Here is a 20013-nt window from a genome sequence, read left to right on the forward strand (position 1 = left end):
ATAAAGTTTCTCAGCTAAAAGTAATCAAATCTTTATGATGCTGGGGGGCATGAGCTGATCACTAAAAATGTCAGGATACCATCTCTTGCCCATATATAGCATTTAACAACAGGCAAGGTGAAGTGTATTAGGTTTCTCTGCCTTCCTCTAATAACAGGAATAGCTAACATTTCTGGACTTGGGTCAGTGATTTAATTCAGCAGTCAAGTCCTGTGTTGTGAAGCGTACTATTAATAACAGCAGTGATAATGGTATTAATTAATGTTGGAAGTTTCTTTCTTGAGCTAACCAGATAGATCATTAAAATGTGCTCATTTTCTAAGGAGCTAATTTGACTTACTACATTTTTGAGATAATATTTTCTAATTATTGTAATATGATATGTATTTAAATATTAAATACTGCATAAACATCTATCTATACCCCTATCTTTAAGCCCTTGTCTTGCAAATATGCACAAATGCTCTTGAATTCACAGAAAATAAGGATCTCAGCGTTTCACAGCAGCTTCTAGCACCTGGCCAGACTGACCCTGTAGATGAAAAGGATGCTTTGTAAGCATTAGGAAAGGAGAACTAATGTCAAATACAAAATCTAACTTTGCAAATACTGATGATTTACTAACTTTTGATATTGGTAGACAAAGGAACACGTAGTTTTGCTCTGTGGAGGTCAGTCATACAGAACCCTATGTATGTTATTTCCATGCACTCCTTCGCTAAAGTTCCAGCTGACTGTGAATACAAAAATGAAAGCTTCTTCCATCTGTGGCATAACAAATATGCTCAGGAAGAATAAGGCCACAGATATTGCACATTCTCTATTCTAATATAGCACTTTTTTATTCTCAGCTCTTCCTACTTTCATTTCCCTTCTTCACAACTAAGAAATTCATCTTTTCTTTGTAATGATTATGTTTGCATTGCAAACCAAAATATCCTGTAAACGTTTTCCAAAGACAGGAAAAGCACAGTCTGTGACACAAGTCTAAGACACAAGTGCACTGTATAGAGACAATTGGAAAACAAGGAGAATTGGAGATGAAGGAGACTGTTTTTAAGAATAAATCTACCACTTTTCTGGAGAAATGAACTGATTTGTCCCAGAGGCAGTACATCTGTCTGGGAAGGATGGATTTCCAAATCTCTTTTCTTTCAGATATTTCCTTTCAGTTCTATCATCTGCTTTTACAGGTGAATTTGATGCAATGGCCTTTTCCTCTCCCCTTCTCTTAGCAGCATTACTGGAATACTGTGAATATGCAACAACAATGAACTGTCTACAGCAATGATCAATTTTCTTTCAAACTGTAGACTTTTAGAGCAGTCACGTAGCCCAAGATGACTTCCAGATAAACATAAAAGCATAAATATGATCAAACTCTACTTAATTCTGTTTTCAGGGCTGTAAATGCAATTGCATAACCAGCAGGAAATATTCTAGAAAATGGTGTGCTGACTTCTGCAAAGCTTTGCTGTGAGGCACCTCTCACCTGTGCTAAACCTCCAATCTCTTTGACGCAGACATACAGCCTGAACAGGTCCAAGGGCTTCTTGCCCACAGCTGGCAGACTGGCCACAGGGGTGCCCCTCTCCTCCATGAATGTGAGATACCGGTCTACCCACATCTTGCGCTCTGGTTCATTGCCAAGTTCATAGACTTTCGTGATCTTCTCTCCAGTTGTGGTAGAGGAACTTGATTTCTGAATGGCAAAAAGAAACAAGAGTTGGGGGAAGGGTGGGAAGGGGAGGGAAAAGAAAGTAAGAAACTCACAACACTGATAAAGAGAAGATGTCAAACAAACTAAAGCTATCACACAACAGTCAGGAATGAAGGCTACTAGTTCAGGCACAAACAGTACATTCTGTCCATATACTGAAAATTCAGCTTTTTAATTAAAAGGGCCCAAACTCCCCATTCTCATGTTTCTTTCACCAATTTGAACTTTGGATCCCAGAAGGCAAGTTTCTGATGTTGCCTCATTTCATTTTAATAACAAACATCTCTCACATAGTGCTTCTCATCCACTTATCTCAAAGTGCTTTGCAAGCAGTAATTTTGGCAAAATTGAAAACACGTTTGTCCCACACAGCATATACTAAAAACAAACTAATGAACATTCTCCCTTTCCACCTTAAAAAGGGCTAGAAGACCCAGAAGTGTTTCAACAGAACAGGAATTGCACGAAGATAGCCTAACGCATGGATTACAAAAATCTAGTACCCTGGGGAGCAGTACCCAATTTAGAGAGTCATAAATGGTATCGCTTTACTGTCTGTTTGCACTACTGTTGGCCAAGAGAAAGATAATTAAGAGTGCCTACAGTACAAGGAGATTGGTGGCAATACTTTTTGAGAACTGTGAATCATCTGTCTGAGCCAATAATGCTCAGGAGTAGGTAATACTCTCATCTCTTAAAAGGACAACAGAAGATGGTCATTTCACATGTCCTGCCTTGGGAAGACAATGGGTATTATGACCTGGGGAAAAACAGGATTCACAGCAATCAGAGCTGAAGCACTATCAGGAAAAGTGAAAGAAGTGGAAAAAGCAGAATTGCACGCCTGAACCCTTTCTCTTGCTGCTACTCTGACTTGACAGCTAACAAAAGCTCACGCTATCTTGATACGCTTTTCTTTTTTTTTCTAGGGACAGTGAAAGCACTGAGGCTGCTACACAAGCTAGAACACATAACTTCTCATCATATCCTCTTCTTGCATCTGTAAGCTGGGCTCTGTGCCATGTGTGGATGGACCACACACTGTCTAAGGCCTCTGATCGGACAGCAGAGTGGAGCTGTTACCACTGATGGCAGACCCTCCCACTTGCACAGGGTGAAGTGATTTGCCCTGCACTGGAAGATGGAGTGGCTTAGAACTAAACACAAGAGAGAAAGACTGATATAAAGCTTTGGGAAAGGAGCCAAGTATATGAAGGGAAACATACTCTCTATACTCTCTCTTGCTTGTTGACTGCAGAAGACACATCAAAATCATCCAGTCAACCACTCTTTTCCTCCTTTGCCTTTTCTTACTTTGAACAGGAGACAGTACTGTTCTTAAGAATACTGTAATTCTAGTTGAACACTTCTAAACACAACTCTAGAAGTGTACCATGGGTGCTACAGCACCAGCCACTTGTGCATGCCCCCACACTGTGATAGTGAGCGCTGGCACCTGACATTACGAAAGATGCAGCATAGTAGCATCCAACTGCCAATGATTTTAAAAGCATTGCCACCATTCATCTTGCACATTAGCCTGGAAAATATGACAGGCTCTGTATCTCCCTCCAGCTGAAACTTGGCAATACTGGAGGAGAGCCAGGAGAAAAGAAACCCGAAGCCAAGAGAGTGTGATCCAACAGTTCCATGAGCCACTGCTGTTCTTTCCAGTGAATGGATATTCATTTTAATTAAATAAATAGCCTCCCATAAAGTTTTCTGCTTTACTTCCTGCAACTCCCTTGCAGTAGTCCTTCCTACAGACGGATAATATTACCTTCTTCACTTAGCAACAAGATACTGCTTTTAATTTACTTGGGTCAGATTCACTTGCGTTAGAAATCATAGTAAAGTCAAGGCTGAATTTGTTTTACTAATATTAAGTGGCTGGCAAGAAAGTATTCTGATATGTCCTGCAGATTTTGATTATGCAATGGAATCACAAACTGACTCTGCAATGGCAAACACTTTACTCAAAACATCACTTGCTATGTATTTAAGTGTTCAAGAGAATTTTTTTCAATATAGATTTTTTGGTGGAGGGTGCAGTGAGGGCTGTAGACAAGTCATCTTGCTACTAATATGATTTTGTAATGTAAACAGATAGATGATTTTAGATTCAAACAGCAGAGTAAATTGATGCTACTCTACCAACTGCAGTAATAATAACAAAGCTGCATTACTGTTCATCAGCATTACCATTAATTTTAATTTGCACTTAGGAAGCCAAGGAACTCCAGTAAAAATGAGGGTAGGAAATTTCACCTTTTACCCAGTAAATATTGTATGCCCTCATATTTTAACATGTAAGGCAACAAAGAAGTTTCTATTTCAAATTTATGGTAGTTCAGCATTAAGAATGTTCAGATTTACCAGTTTTATGCCTTGGTTTTTATATGGTAAGATTCTCTTTTTCAAATCAGACTCAGCAGAATGGAAGCCAGTAAAGAATTTTTCATTCCGTGCTCTTCTACTGTAGGTCTCAAATAATGCTGCTTTCCAGCAATGCGGCAGCAGGCTCTAAAATGACAGTATAATCTGAAAACTTTTCACAGCTTACAGAAGGTAAGAAGTGTTTCTTACTGTGTTAGCTTTCAGGTTGTCAGGCTTTGTAAAATGGGCACAATTTTCTTCTAAAATGAAATGTTAACTTTAGAAGAATGCACTGGTGGGAAAAATGCTATTCCTCAAGAGTAAAGATCTTTTTCTCTTCTCTGTTTTTATAAATGTAAACATGTAAAAATGACAGATGTGTGCAAACTAGTCTACACACAAACTTCAGATCCACAAGGGTGCATTCAGCTGGAAGCCTAAATCTGCCTATAGGTCAATGTTAACTACAAGAAAATACAGGTTTATTACAAGATGACATCATTAACAGATCCTTAGCTGAAGTGTGTGCAAGCAAGACAATGCTGAAAGAAAACAGATGATGAGCTTTTCTTTGATTTGTTGATAATTCTAGTAAAAAATACTGGTGCAATCCTGTTGCATATACCTTCATTAACTTAGCTGTATCCTACTCTGCCCTCAATTCCCAGCTATTCTACAGATGTTACTACCCGTCTTTAAATGGATGATAAAAAAAACAACAACAACAACAAAAACCCAACGAAGAATACAGATGCCAAAGCCAATTCCCCTATTAAATTTGCTTAACCCCATACTTTATTTTCAATATACCTATCCCCTATTGAAGTTGTCCAGCTTTAATACAGACTGTGGCATGGTGAAGCTACCTAATCCTTCAGAGCAACAAAAACTTAATGTGAAATTTTCACATTAGGGCAGTGGTAGTTATTGCTGCACATCTCCCTAGCTACCTGTATTTATAGAACTATCTACTGTTCACTTTCCCCACTTCAGTAAAGGATTTGCCAACACTACACTTATTACACAGTGCTCTTTCACTACAGAACAGTATGCATACACAGGCAGCAATACAGCTGCAAATACAGCAAAACAGCTGCAGGCCAATCTCAGATAGAGGCTGTTACAGGACACAATCCTCTGCCAAGATATATCCTGAAGGACTCCTCAAACCCCCTCAAAGCTAGCACCACAGAGACAGTGCTACTCAGGCGTCTCTACTGCCATGTGCACATGTGATTACAAACAACAGACAACATTTTATGGGATTTTCATAACCTAGTGTTTTACTCATGTTGCAGTGACTACGCACAGTGCATACTCATTTTCAAATTCTCTTTTAAAGGGACTGTAAGGGACACAGGCTAAGTATAAAATTCACACAGCAAAAGCGAACTTTTATCTTAACACTTAAGAGCCTTCACAACGTAATGGTGAACAATTCCTTCTCTACATTTTCTTATGCCTCAATTCCATATAGAACTACTCAAAGAGAGGACTCACTTTGTAGGATCACAGGTACATCGTGAGACCATTCACCCTTGCTTTTACCCTCTGCTGAAATGGAGAAGTTGTAGCACAAGAAAGCTGCTTTGGGATTTAATGAACAAATCTGGTCTGTTTCCAAGTGTAACAAAACGACTGCAATCAATCTTCCAGTCTATGTCAGGCTGCTGTTAAGGTCGATGAAGTTATCCAATACACTGGCTTTCATAGGTAAAAAGAGATCGGCTAATTTACAGCACTTATTTTTCCATCATTCTAAAGCACTGTATTTATCCCAACCTGTGCACCAAGAAGCTAAGTGAAGCTAAAAATGCAGCAGCATTTGAACAGAAGGGCACTCAGAAGAGAAGTTTTTTACACTGAAAGCACAAACTTTGTCCATTTGTTTTTTCCAACACTACACTTGCTATATTTACATGGAAAATATTCCATGGTGGCTCTAGGATTTATTATGTAATTCATACAATGAGCTCAGGAACGCGCTGTAAAAGAATTTGATGGGTTAGATAACTTATGCAGTAGCCTTGCTTTCCTCCCAGAGAAGCAACAGTCAAAACATTACTACAAACAAAACTAACCCCATATTTTTGTGTCCCACCCCCCTTATAAATGCTGTTAAGAACAAATAAGATTTTGTGGGAACAAGTAACACCAGCTGCCTTCTGAGACTCAAAGTTGCTGCCAAATAAACATCAAAACATCCAGGTGGTGCACTTCATGCCATGCTGCTTCTCTGCTCAGGGCATTCGTTAATGTCTGGCTTTCTGAAGGGAAGACCTTTTTTCCTCCAATTGGCCTTCCTCTATTTTCCAAGACACACTCTTCAACATAAAACTTTGTGAAAATTACCAACGAATTGTTGGCATTTTACGTGCATGTTAGCACAGGAAGAAAAAACTTGATATTCCTCACAAAAATCTGTTGCAATATTTTTTTCAAGTGAAAAAACATGATCATTATTTGTAGTGGAAAGAATAGGAACTACATACATTTTCCTGATTACAAAAAAGAAAAAAAGCAAAAATGGCTAAGTGGACACTTGCTCTGCAGAAGCCACATATTCTGCATTCTCTTTTTTTCTGTATGTATATACATGTACACAGATTTTTCTGTGTGCATGTATAAATATATGCCATTTATATTTTAGCTCCATGCATCTCTCTCAGGTTTTTCCTGGAAGAGAATAATTAAACATGATTCACCTAAAAACGGCTTTCTAAAAACTTACACATATCTTTTTTTTTTTTTTCTACCCACAATCTGGGTTATTTCAAAACAACTGAATGAAGCAAATCAGAAACAATTTTGTTTTAGATTGTGCCCTGAGAACTCAATAATCATATTTCCAAATACACAATTCAAAATTAAAAATGCTTCAAAAATACACACGGCAGCTTTTTTTGTGGCGCTAAGGCTACGATTCAAGTGTTGCTGGATCTTAGTTTCTGTTGTGTGGGATTTTTTTTTTATTTTTTATTTTTCCTAAATAACACTAGCAAAGACAAGTGCAGCAACCAGAGTGAAATCAGTTGTGTGAAGGAGTTTGGGCCCAGGAACAGACATGGAATTGTCCTTAACAACACAGTCGGCATGCTTGGAAGCTGATGCATTACAGGATGTTTTCTTCACAACAACTGCTGTATTACCAGACAGCACATTTGCATGATGCACACGATTTTACTCTTTCTTATTTTAAAGTACTGTTGGGACAAATTTTGCCCTTGGAAAAGCATGCTCAGGCCCCACTGAAGCCAGGCAGTGGAACTTACAGCCATGTGTCCAAGAGCAGAATTTGTACCCAGTGTTACAAAGAAAGATAACTGTTTAGTGGATAAATAATGAAGAAAAGGAATTTATAAAACAAACAAGCAAGCATTAAAATAGAATTAATTACAAAAAAAATAAACAAAAACCAAAAAAATCAGAGCCACTTACAGGGCTTGATGGAGTCTTTGGCCAGCCTGGGCTGCTAATGCTATCACTTTCATCTCCATGAAATGAGGAGATGCTAGCAGAGCTTGGGGACATTGGGGAAGGGACTGGCAGGTTGCCTGGGGTTGGGGGCTGAGAAATACCCTGAGAGCTGTAGCTATCCTGTGGTAGAGGAATAAAAAAAAAATAATATGACAAAGCAGGGAAAACTTTATTAAAAACAAAAAAAATACATCCAGTTTAACAGAGTGACCAATTTTTTTATATATAAAATATATATAAACAGAGAGACACATACAGAAAACACACACATATATAAATATATTTATATATATATAAAGTATTAAAACAACATTGTTAATTAGTATAATTTGGAAAGTTTGCTGGATGCTTGGCTAAAGTCACTAAGCCACCATGCTTATTTCAAGCTCACATGGAATGCTAAGCATGGGTTTCCCCTTATGAAAGAAAGAAAAACAACAAGCTGTTCACCTTATTTTATCAAATAAGGCAAGAAAGCAAAATATTAAAGTATGTTGCTGCTGCTGAGCCAGCCAAAACAGGAAGCCATAACTGAAGGCAGAGAAAAATGGCTGCAAGTATTGAAATCAGGCAAGACCCTTCTTCCCCACCCACCTGGCACAGCCGAATCCCCACGCAACTTTTGGCTTGGGTAGCTTTGCCCCCGCAAGTTAAAATGCCGTAAGAACTAGTAACTTTCAGATCCACACAATGAAGGAAAAAAGGAAAAAAAAAAAAAGAAGAAACAAAGAAAGAAATTGCACGTGAATGGAAACGCATGCAGGAAAGAACAGAAGTGGGTAGGCCAAAACCAGAAGATGGACGACAACACAGCAGAGTCCTGCGGGCTGAACCAACACCACGTGCGGGGTGGTAAATACCTTTGATTTGCTCTCAGGTTGAGGGGCTCCTTCTTCTTTGCCATCTGCTTTGAGAGGAAGGGGTAGTTTGGACTCACCAGGTGTCATCATATCTGCAAGACCCATAGGTGCTAATCGAAAACAGGAGAAACAGTTAAGCACGACTGTGTTCGGTTTGCTAGGAAAAAAAGGCTTCCTGCTGCCAGACTGTGGTGACACGTGAAGCAGAGGTTATCCCACCTCTGTCCTTTCATTTTGGCATCCAGAAACCTGCACACCTCTTCAGTTGAAGCGAGGAAACAAAAGAAATGAACACGGGAAGAATGCAAGCGCCACACAACAGCAATAAAAAACACTTTATGCAGAAAATCATTTTTTACACCACTGGTGGTCTACAGCTGTCTATGGATCTGACCACTACATTTTACCAGGCCAAGAATCTACCCTACTAACTACTCCACTTTTCTTTTAGTAATAGACTAAGATAGATGAAAACAATGCAGACTTTGCTTGCAATTTTGAATCTGAGGAAAAGGCTGAAATTCTTCTGTATTATAACTGGTGTCCAGGAGATGATCACTGTCCCTACCTTCACGGTACGTTGTTCAGCCTTGTGAGCCTGAACTACAGAATTACAAGCTGCAAACTCTGCTCTGTTAGAGAAGTGGCAGTCAACTTTTTCTCTTGTGCCAAAATGAGGTAGGACTGTAATGAACACACAAATATCTTGCTCTGATAGTGCAATGCAGTTAACTTCTCAGAGCCGTGAGGGGTTTAAGGGTTTTTTTTTAATTTTTTCTTCTTTTCAAGTGCTAAGTGTAGTGTTACCGCTGCTGGCTTCATGGACTTCTAGAAAGATACAAGAAACATTCAGATAAATACACAGAAAATACTGGTCAGTGCAGGTGCTAGGAGGTGCCATGACACTGAATCAATGCAAATGACCAAAGAACAAGAGCAAGACACCAGGCACTTCTTTTCTGCAAGAAAAACATGTGCTCAGCATTTGTGAAAGACTGGATTATCTTCCCTCCCTCTCCCTCTTTTTTTACTCCCCTCATGCCCTGCTTTCAAAGAAAGATCAGAGAGAAATAAAAACATAGGCTAGAATAACCTACAGGGCAATGAAAAAGGAAAAAATACACATCCCAAACTCACAAATTCTAAGAATCAGCGAAGAAACATTTCTTAAAAAAAAAACAACACAGAAATGTGATCATTACCAGACTAGTGTGCCTCTGCAAAATGACAATGCTGGCTCACACAAGGCAGCAGGCATGCTGCATAGCAAGCCAAAGAGAGGAGGGGGAAAAGAAGCTTAAAAATGCTTCACAGATTGCCCACTACAAAATGATTATTGCACATATTCATGTATTACTATGTTTTAGAAAATAATTAGTTTTAATTACAGCAGTGAGAGCATGAGCAGGACTCTGGTGAATACGCTGGCAAGCTTTGCAGTGCTAATTTGCTAATATCTTTAGCATCACTGCAGGTTGAGACTATGGGTCTGCCAAAAAAACCTACCCAGCCATGTGCCATGTGAGTTTACAACTGTATGCTCAATATTCAGCTTTGAACGGCCAGTGTTTTTCACGGGCACATTTTCTTGTTTTTTTTTCACAGTACATTTGTAGCCCAATCAAACCCTTAAAGTCTTCACTGCACATAAATCATAATTGATATTTAAAAAAAATATACTTGCAATACTGAAGATTTCAAGAATTGGAACAAAGAGGTTTTTTCAAGTGATGCAGCTGCAGAGAAAATCTATTGGGATCAGCTAAAAATGCTGTTATTTTTATGTATGTGTGTGAAACCTCAACAAAACAGCCAAGCAATATTATACTGGGAAGCCAGCATCCACTAAGCGTGTGATTTGTATGCATTTTGCCCTTACAGTGCTTGAAGAACTGGGGTATTATGAAGTGAAGGATGTCAGCTTAACACATTTTAGTTTTGAGATCTAGAGTTTAAAAAAAAAAAGTTACTTTTCTTTCAGATATGTTTTTTAAATACAAAATGGTCAAATGTATTGCCACAGTCTGGTTTCAAACTGGGATGCAAAACTGCTACACAAAATCCTTTTTAACACATTTCATGCTGTGAAAGCACTGAAGAAGACATCTCAGTTTTAGTTAAAAGCAAACCAAAAGTGACCCTTCCCCTCTAAAGCAATTTTAGAAAGGTCAAACAAAGTAACGTTAAAAATCATGTTTCTTCACTGGAATTCAGCATGGCCAAATCCTCTGCTGGTCTCTCCCTGTTACGACGCTGGCACATGACTTTTCTGTTACAAAGAACAAAATATTTCTGCCTATTCCTGGCAGCCCTATTTCCACCAGAGCTCCTTTACAAAATCTCTTTTTCAATGAGGTTTCAGCTAAGATCTCATGTAAAGGGCAAGAACTCTAGGCTGCAACAAAACACACCCTGACTGCATTAATTATATTTGGGAATACAAAAACACCAACTCATTTTGTGTACTACAGATTTCTTGTTTTGTGCATATGCATACATAATTTGGTCTCCAACTATCAGGAGTTGGAGAAAATTACAAACAAAAGACAAATGAAGCTTTCCAAATTCTTTTTCACTTTGTGTTCTAAACTATTTGCTTCACATACGTAATTTGCTTCTATCCTAAAGAGGAGAACTGCAGGGGTTTGACTACCAAATGGCAAGGTCTCCCTATAGCTTTTATCCAACACATTTCCACAGCTACTTTCCATCCACTGCTGAAATGCTGTTTCATAACTTCTTGCAAATGTACTCTCCAGTGATTTGCAAACAGACACTCCTTCACTTTTCAGCACAGCAGTACAGCCAGAACATTGTTTTGACCCTTTCTGAGCAGCAGAATACTGTTATTGTCACGAAACTGCTAAATTAAGACATGCTCTCTTTCTACATAGGCACTGATAATTCTGCGTGTGAAGTGCAAACCGAAAGAGAAAACATTTTAGAGAAGAGGGTAACAGGAAAACCTTGACTCAGAAAGTGCTGTAGTGCACTGTGAATAGGTTTCAAGTACTAGCCTCTGGCTTATTATAAGAATTTAAGAGCTAGAATGGTTTCAAAAAGCAAGTATGGGTCAAGGTCCTGAATTAACTATTCCACACTGAATTTAATGTACTCAAAGGTATATATTGACATGAGTGAAACTGCAGCAAAGTATTCTTTTTTGCTAAAGGCTGTGCTATCAGTCTCAGAAGATGATGAAATACTGTAAGAGCAGCAATACACAAACATTGTTTTTCTCTTTATTGCTAGCGCAATAACAAATCACACTCTACAAAACAGAATATTGCATCCTTTGTAAGACATTCCTCCCTCCCTCCTGCCCCTAGCACACTCCCTCCAAAAAGGAAAAAAAAAAAAAAAAAAAAAAAAAAACAAGAAAAAAGAAAAGCAGAAAATTTATGACTCGTGAAGCTGGCAAAAGAATCCCCACTGCTTTAATACCCACAAAAAAACCAGAACAGGGACAACAGCATTGCCTCATATCCTCCCATGAATGGCCATTCCCCTGTGGGTCAAAGCAAAGCCTGGGACACTTGGCCTCTGTTTCTGAGACAGGCACTTGGGCAGCCAGGATGTCAGCACTGTGCTCTCCACATGCCTATCCAACCTCTTGCCTGAGGGGTGACCCAGGCACGTGGCTGGGGATGTGGGCAAGTGAACTCCCAGAGCTGACTGATTTGTGGTCACACTGACCATCAGGTTACAGTCATCGCCCATTTAAAGTCTAGGGGATGTGTTACTTCAGGTATTACAACTGCTGGTGCCCTCTGAAAGTTTTATTTAAATGGACTTTAAATAATTGCTCATATGAAGGCATATATTAGGGCAAAAAAGAAAGAAAAAGGAAAATAAATGGAGGTCTTCATTAGTCTGAAAAATGAAAACCAACCAAGCTACAAAATAGAGAACAACAATTTACACTTCTAAAAAATGCTTCACATTTATAATCACTTTCTCTCTCAGAGGTCCAGCCAAATAAATACAAAGTCAAAAACAAATTATAAATGAAAATGTAAGTGTTCTACTTTTAAGAGAATCCTTTTAATTTCTTCAGCACAAATACCTTTTCCTAGAACTTCACATTTTATGTTAAGTATTCCTATATTAAGAGATTTATTGAGAATAACAAACCTCAGAAAAATAAAAGGTTTTAGTACAGCAGAGGTGGCAGCAGTAAGGAGATGAATGTCTTTTGACTGTTTTGATCACCTTCAGAGGTAGAAAGGGGTATGAGTACAATATGGAAATCCACAAGATGTAGACTCCATATTACTTGTCTTTCAAGCTAGTTTTCACTTGAATTTCCAAGGTTCACATGAATATTTTTTTTTAATTGATGTTGGATTTGTAAGTTCCTTTTAATTATATTTTTTTAAAGCCTGAATTAGAAAAATGGAGGGAAAAAGGATATAAAATAAATATGGGAATGTGAACCCTCATATAACACAAAGACAGCAGAGGTTTTTACTGTTTTTCTGTGTGGCAGTTTGTTCTGTAATTGTGAAGGGATCCTGGCTTGAAACTTTCAGTATTATGGGTGGGATACTCTATTAGAAGGACTCAACTACATTAACCTCATAATTTCTGTGCTCCAAAACTGCTCTATCTCAGCAAAAGCTGCTGATGTGCTGTTTGACCAACAGCGGCTCCTGAAATATCAGGATGCAGAACTGCAACATCATATTCCTTTTGATTGTTACATCAATTAAAAAAAAAAAAAGACAGCAAAATAATAATAAAAAAAATTAACTGGTATTAAGGAGTTATAAACAATAATAAGAACAGGTGGCAAGAAGCATTATAGGCAGTTGTACAGAAGCTCTGCAACCGTGTAAAAACAATTCCAAACAGTATCTGCATCTTCTACTTCATAAAGCAAAACCTACAACTGCATTTCATTACAAATAAATCAAAACCTACCTTCCACCTTCCACCTCCAAAACAGGCAACTGCACTCTCAAAAACCCAGAAAACCAACAAGAAAGCAATCATTCCCTGTTGCTTACCTTATTTTTGCATTGACCTGTGATTGAAACAACAGGTATGCATGCTCAGTGCTTGCCAGCAAGTTAACCCTCTCACTTGACTCCACCAGCAGCTACTCAATTGCTTTTTTTTGGCCCTACACACTGACTGAACCCTGTTTTTTTCTGATTGACATGGCTTTATACTAGTGGAGGGCTCAGGAGCCAGGCAATGGAGTTGCTCTTTGTGTCACAGATAACACCATTTTTAACCTATATGCAGGCACCATCTGCACGTTCTCTACCTCATAGCATGCAGCGCCTGGATGGGAGCAGACCCTGCAGGGCCCACCCTGCACAAGCCAATATCATTTGAAGTGCAGTAGTGACACTTCTCTTAAACTCAGCCCTTCGTTTCTTTGGCCCAGGCAGAACAAGTCAGCACACAGGGAATGGCAGCACTCCCACTGCATGTGCCCAAATGGTGTACTCATGCCCCATTTTCTCTTTTCCCCCCTGTACCAACACACTCTGTGTGCTGATGGAGTCTGCAAAAGTGACACAGTATAATCTAGATGCATGTCTGCTCACACACAGAGGAGAAGAGGTGCGCTGAGCTCCTCCAGTTCATCTTGTGCTTATTTTCTATTGGGTAACCTTTGAATTAATAAAAGTGGAACAAAAGAAAACCTCACAAATGCACTGGCAGAAAAAAAAAAACCCTGATAAATGTTTAAATTATTAAAAATCCAATATTTCAGAATGCATAACACAATAAAAAGAGTATGACTACCCCATACAAAAGACTGCTAGGATAAATGGCCTTGCATTGAACAGATTTCCACTGTATGAAATAACGAATGGCTGAATTATCTGAACAAAAAAACCTCTGTGAATCTTCCTTTAAACTGGTTATTCCTTAGGAATACATAAATCTTCTTAGGCAGGGCACTCTGCCATCTGTTTGCTGTTGGTTATTTTTGCAGCTCTGGGGGCCGAAGGAAAAGGGGGAAAAATTACTTCTGCTAATAGCAAAACAGAATTTATAGCACAGTTTCAATGCTCAGAAGTAATTTTATTTCAGCAAGCCAGACAAAACACATAACTACACAAACAAAACATAATATTACCTGGGACAGCTCTGGTGGGGGAAGAGCCAGCTATTATCTAATGGTCTTTTCAATACCTTTTCCCTCTTCGTTCAGATGGTAGAAGCGTGCTGTCTGGACTAACCAAGAGCTTTCAAGACAGACTGGAAAAGGCCTTTTTTTTTTTTCCTTTTTTTTTTTTTTCCTTTTTAAAGCTTGCTGATTAACAACTTCTATTCAGTTTCTTCAGCTAACAAAAATGTAACAGTATTCTTGAAAGATAAGACAACTCTTAAGTATTTCAGGAGCTCCTATACACAGCAAAGAAATGCTCTGGTCACACTGGACACCAGAATTTCATATGATCATTTTCTGTCTGAGAAGCAAGGGAACATAAAATTGACAAGAAGGGAAAGCTGGAACGAAGGCAAAGGATGAAGGAATGAAACAGGCTAAGCAGTAAGATACTGAAACACACACTCTTGTTAAGATACGATTTAAATAGTAAGGTATCTTTAAAGAAAGAAATTAACTAAATAAAAGCAAAAAGTAGAAATTCAACTTAAAAAAAAAAAATCTAAAAAAACAGCTTTCAAAAAGGTCTAACGCAATCAGTAAAGCATGCACAAAACCTCCGTGACTGCAGTAAGCATTTTGAAAGAACCACTGTAGAGTACTGAAACTCCATATGCACCCTCCCACTGAAAGAACTGGTCTTTACTGAAGACTGGAAAGGTAATTGTTAGGAAGCCAAGCTGAATATGGATTATAAAGCATATTTGCTGTCTTTGAACTTGCACACAAATCTGCAAAGAACTCTAAATTCACAAGTCACAGTGAGAAAGATAAACCCAACAGCTATGCTAAATATGCTTTGTTTGCAGAAGGAAGCTATGATTAAATTTCAACACTGATATTTAAATAAGTAAATGAAGAAACCCTATAGATGGTTATACAAATTCTGGAAACCCAGTAAATATGGCCTGTATTTTCAGAACAGAGTAATTATTGTAAGTGTCCAACTTACAGCATCTTCAAGTCAGAGCAGGTGCACACTGTTTCTTTAAACCAGCATCACATTAAATATCTGAAATTGCAACCTTACGAAGAAAGACACTGAAAAGCAAATAGCAGCCTCTTCAAAGAAGAGGTTTTTCTTCTCTTTCCCCCTCTTGCAGACACGCACAAAAATACACATCTACTTGTGAGTCAACACCTATGTCAAACTGGGTCCGAGTGCCACTGTAACTTTCAAAACACTGTCCTCACTTACGTGCTGTGCGAAGGACTTCGTGAAAAATGTGTTACTGTACAAAAAACATGACTATCTCAGCCTAGTTTCAAATCACTCCAAACTACCCCAGCAGGGGGTGAATCAAATGAAGAACGTTATCCTCTGCCATCAGCTCAGGGCTGGTAACTTTAAACAGATTTTTTGGAGAAAGGCCACTCCTGAAAGGTTACCCACCATTACCTGTTGAACTGTTCACCATGTTAGGCGCCATGCTGTATGGAGGAGCCTGTGGGTTCATCAAGCCTGAGCTGTTGTTCATTGGCTGAGTGTAGGGGGAGCTGGAACCCATAATACCACTCTGATTCATGGCAGGAAAATTGCCTTGCCTACAAGAAGAAAAAACACACACACAATGTTTCATTACGAATCTCACTGAAGAAGGTGCTGTGGTTTGTCAAAAAGTACATCTCCTAATGTTTGCAAATTGCAAAGGAGAAGGCAAGCGATTAGTTCACCTTACCTACATTGGGAGCTATTAGTCTTGAATCAGTTACTGTACATCTAAGAACTGGACGGAACACAAATTTCAAGACACTGAAATACACAGTATGTGGGGTGCTTATAGTCACAATCTATCAACACAAAAATATAGGTCATATTATTTATTCTGTAAGTAGACAACAGTGTGAGTCAAAATTACAGTCTAGGCATAAGAAAATTTCGGAGTGAATGAAAATTTTGACTATATAATACAAGTCCTCACCTGCCACAGCTCAGAACACAGTGAAATGACCAGGAGAAAAATGGGTGCCATGGAATCTGTTACAGATTTGTTTGTCTGATGTTATCAAACACACCTTGTTTCCTGTAAACGCTTCCAGACTCAGGTTTCAAAAGAGAAAACCAACTGCATGTCTGCCTTGAATGTGATTCATGACCAAAAGTGGCGTTCACAGAAGTCCCAATGAATGTGTGTGTTTGGTGGCCCTGCTAGGCAGGGGGGTTGGAACTACATGATCCTTGAGGTCCCTTCCAACCCGGGTGATTCTGTGATTCTGTGTGATTCTGTGAAATCATATAAATGTAACTTCCTGCTTCGTTTTTCCTTCAAAACAGATTTTGTGTGTGGATGTTTTTGTTTTGTGTTTCTTTTTTTAATCACACAACAGATGTTCCTGTTTCCAGTACTGATTTAGGGCCCAAAGTCATAGTTATTTAGCAAATACCATTAAAGTGACCAAAGACGTGACTGCAGCATTGAACAAAACGTCCATTTCATTGTACGTGCTGTTTAGGTCCAATCTTTCAAAAAGCTCTGTACATACTATACACTGTCAAAACAAGAAGCCTCAACAAAACTATTTCGGTTTTGAAACTTAATTGTGCGTCTATAAAATACTTCCATAATTGAGATTCATCTTTGTCTGGAAAACTGGAAGAATTCTCCAAAATATTTTTAAAGACATAACTTCAGATGCTTTTCAGTACTTGTAATGCTTAATCCAACTTCAAGAATAGCCTTTTATTCTTTTAATCCGCTATTCATTTATCTACCTTTTCTTGGCATCATTGAAGACTGCACATTATATGACATGTATATGGGCATATGGCTACACATACAAAATTGTATCTATAAATAAAAGCACGAATATACTTATTTGAATATCGATAGCATGCATAGGAAAACAAAAAAAATCAGACCTCTTTCTTCACTGTGCCCTTGTGAACTTATGCTGTTTTTCAAATACATAAGATAAAAAAGGAAGCAGCCACATTTTGTCTTCCATAGCTTCGGTACCTGTCTGCTTTTTGTCTTCCTCCAAGAAAAAGAGAGCATTTAATTTTACTATATAGATGGTGCAAATTGCATGTCCTTGTATCAAGATGCAGTTTTTCTATAAATTCTGCTTTTCATTATTACAGTTATTTCAATCAAAGCAGAAAAAACCCCAAGCCAACAATCCTGAGTAACTTCAATGGCTTCTTGTCATCTCCAAACTCATGGCAGATTCTTAACACAATTGGTTGAAATATTTTTTTTTTTTTTATGAGGTAGAGGAGGAAGACCATTAAAGCAATATTTGGCCTAATTTTTCTTGACACACTGTGAATTTCTTCAAAGGAAGAGAGAGTGTGTTATCTAAATAAAGCATATTTTTCCAAGTCAGTTTTGTCCTCTGCTCTCTAAAGACAAACTTTTCTTCACTCTTGCGAAGAGGCAAAGGCTCTCTTTTGATATGAAGGAGACAACTGCCATACAATGTCATTTCCCTGATGAAGCTGGTAATGCATAGCGGGGGGAAAAGATTTAAAATGCACAGTGGTACAATGCTCCAAGGGAAAGTTACAAAGGGAAAAGAGAAAAGCAGGACCATTTGGCAACAGCTTTAAGAGATTTCAGTCATACAAGCAAGCTTTTATTATGTAAATATTGTATCTTAACACCCTCCTCCCCCTTTTAATTTAGTAAAAAAATTCTATATCTCAATAAATGCTGTGAATTGAAAAGTTCTTTCCATGCTGGATAAGTGAGATTCTTCCCATTACTGGGCAAAGATATGAACGAAGATGAAGAAAGTGTATATGTGCATTTTTACATTTTAAAAAAGGAATAATAGATGTTGAAAGGTTCTTTTATGGACTGAAGATGGGATTCTGGAAAAGACAGATGTCTCCACAGGTATCTGCCTCTCCAATGTCCTTAATTTGCTTAAAAAAATACACAGGAGTATTGTACCTTGCAGGTAGGCTGAAATTGGTCTCGATCTACAAATATTTCAACACTATTACTTCCTATAACATGTACATCTTCTAAGCTGTGGGTCTGTTCTTTGTCTCAAACTGAAGTACAACCTATTTCATGTTACCCACTTTGGATACCAATCTCAATTGTAGTTCATGAAAGCACTCTGCTGCACAACAGCTTTAAATCAAAAAGTATTTCCAGTTGAGACAGAGCGTAAATTAAATATAAGGAATATACTAGCTTTGGCCAGGACAGGGAGAAAACAACCAAAGTCTATAAAATTGCTTCTGTACCCTGAAAGATCTGAATGACAGAACCTCGTTTTAAAATTTTATCTAGATAGGCAATGCCTTTCCTTGTCATACTCCCATGTAATGTCACATTTAGAAGGGATACCACTCTGTCTCTGGAAAGAGCTCTGAAAGTGATGGACTCAGCACCATCCTTGCACAACCCTGCTCTTCCCCCCTCCCCACGAATGCACGAACCTAGAGTATGCAGGAGCTAACTCAGCAACTTCGAAAGGTGACATCCTGTAAAAGTTATTTTATTCTGAGATTGGGTACAGTGTGCAGAACGGAGCTTCTACACATATTATTCTGCTCTGTGATGGCCTGGAATGGAAAGTTTCTTAAGGGAGAAATAATCAGGTATTACTTCAGCCTTTAATTCTCATTCCACAGTGAGCCTCCTTTGAGTAAAGACTGCCGACTGTGACAAATTGTGCTGCATCAGTGCTGTAATATGAAGTGGAGTCCATTAAGAACTGAGCTGAGATCACCAAATTCATTCTGATTAACCTCCAGGTCACTAAACACTTATAAATATGTTACATAGCAGCTGCTAAACATATTTATATATGCTTAAGGTCACAGCATCATCTGTTGGTTGTTGGAGTTAAGTCAAAAATCTTATGTTTCCTTCTGTGCTGCTTTTAAGTAAAGGAATATCCAATGTACTATTTAAGAAGTAGTTATCTCATAAATATATTACTATATTCTCTTCTACATCTTCCAGTTCCCTCCTCCATTTTTCTGGGAGGCTAAACAAAAATAAATACTTTCAAAAACTGTTTGCTGTACATGTAGTGACATCTAATGGCAAAAATTCAAGTGACTGCCTATGAATTCTACGGCTTAACAAACCCAGTTAAGTATATGATTCCACAGTATCACAGACTCATAGAATCATCTGAGTTGGAAGGGATCTTTAAAGGTCATCTAGTAGAACTTCCCTACAATGAATTGGAACACCTACAGCTAGAAATTAAGAAAAGAAACATTTATGTTGAGTATAATTAAAAACATCTGAATGGTGAGATGCAGTTGCCTTCCGAGGGAGTGAATGAATTCCCAGTATCTGACATGCACACACACACCACATCAGAAAATGCACTGGTCAGAGAAATCCTGCATTACATATGTACCAGATGATCTGTCAGATATTTTCCAGGTGTAACTTGTCTTATACAGTGATTCCAGATCATACATTTTTCTGCATTTAGAAGAAAAAATATCTAGCTAATATAAATTTAGAATTATGCTA

The 20013-nt window shown here is 38.2% G+C and overlaps 1 protein-coding gene across 8 annotated transcripts in view; it reads right to left on the reverse strand.

The window, feature by feature from the left end:
• ARID1B (AT-rich interaction domain 1B) overlaps nucleotides 1-20013 on the reverse strand; it is a 288228-nt gene that overhangs the window by 25098 nt on the left and 243117 nt on the right. For 3 of the 8 annotated variants that reach the window (XM_042815791.1, XM_042815769.1, XM_042815749.1), the window contains 4 exons: nucleotides 15963-16108; nucleotides 8434-8543; nucleotides 7535-7693; nucleotides 1493-1702 (listed from right to left, as the gene is read on the reverse strand). In XM_042815791.1, coding sequence (XP_042671725.1) covers nucleotides 1493-1702; nucleotides 7535-7693; nucleotides 8434-8543; nucleotides 15963-16108 — 625 coding nt within the window. Of the gene's footprint in view, nucleotides 1-1492; nucleotides 1703-7534; nucleotides 7694-8433; nucleotides 8544-15956; nucleotides 16109-20013 lie in introns of all 8 variants that reach the window. The other 5 variants (XM_042815750.1, XM_042815760.1, XM_042815739.1 and 2 more) reach the window with 3 other exon arrangements.

The sequence above is a fragment of the Centrocercus urophasianus genome, unplaced genomic scaffold (assembly GCF_019232065.1).
Source record: "Centrocercus urophasianus isolate 14NV4802_14NV808 unplaced genomic scaffold, USGS_Curo_1.0 seq_10, whole genome shotgun sequence".
NCBI classification, from domain to species: domain Eukaryota; kingdom Metazoa; phylum Chordata; class Aves; order Galliformes; family Phasianidae; genus Centrocercus; species Centrocercus urophasianus.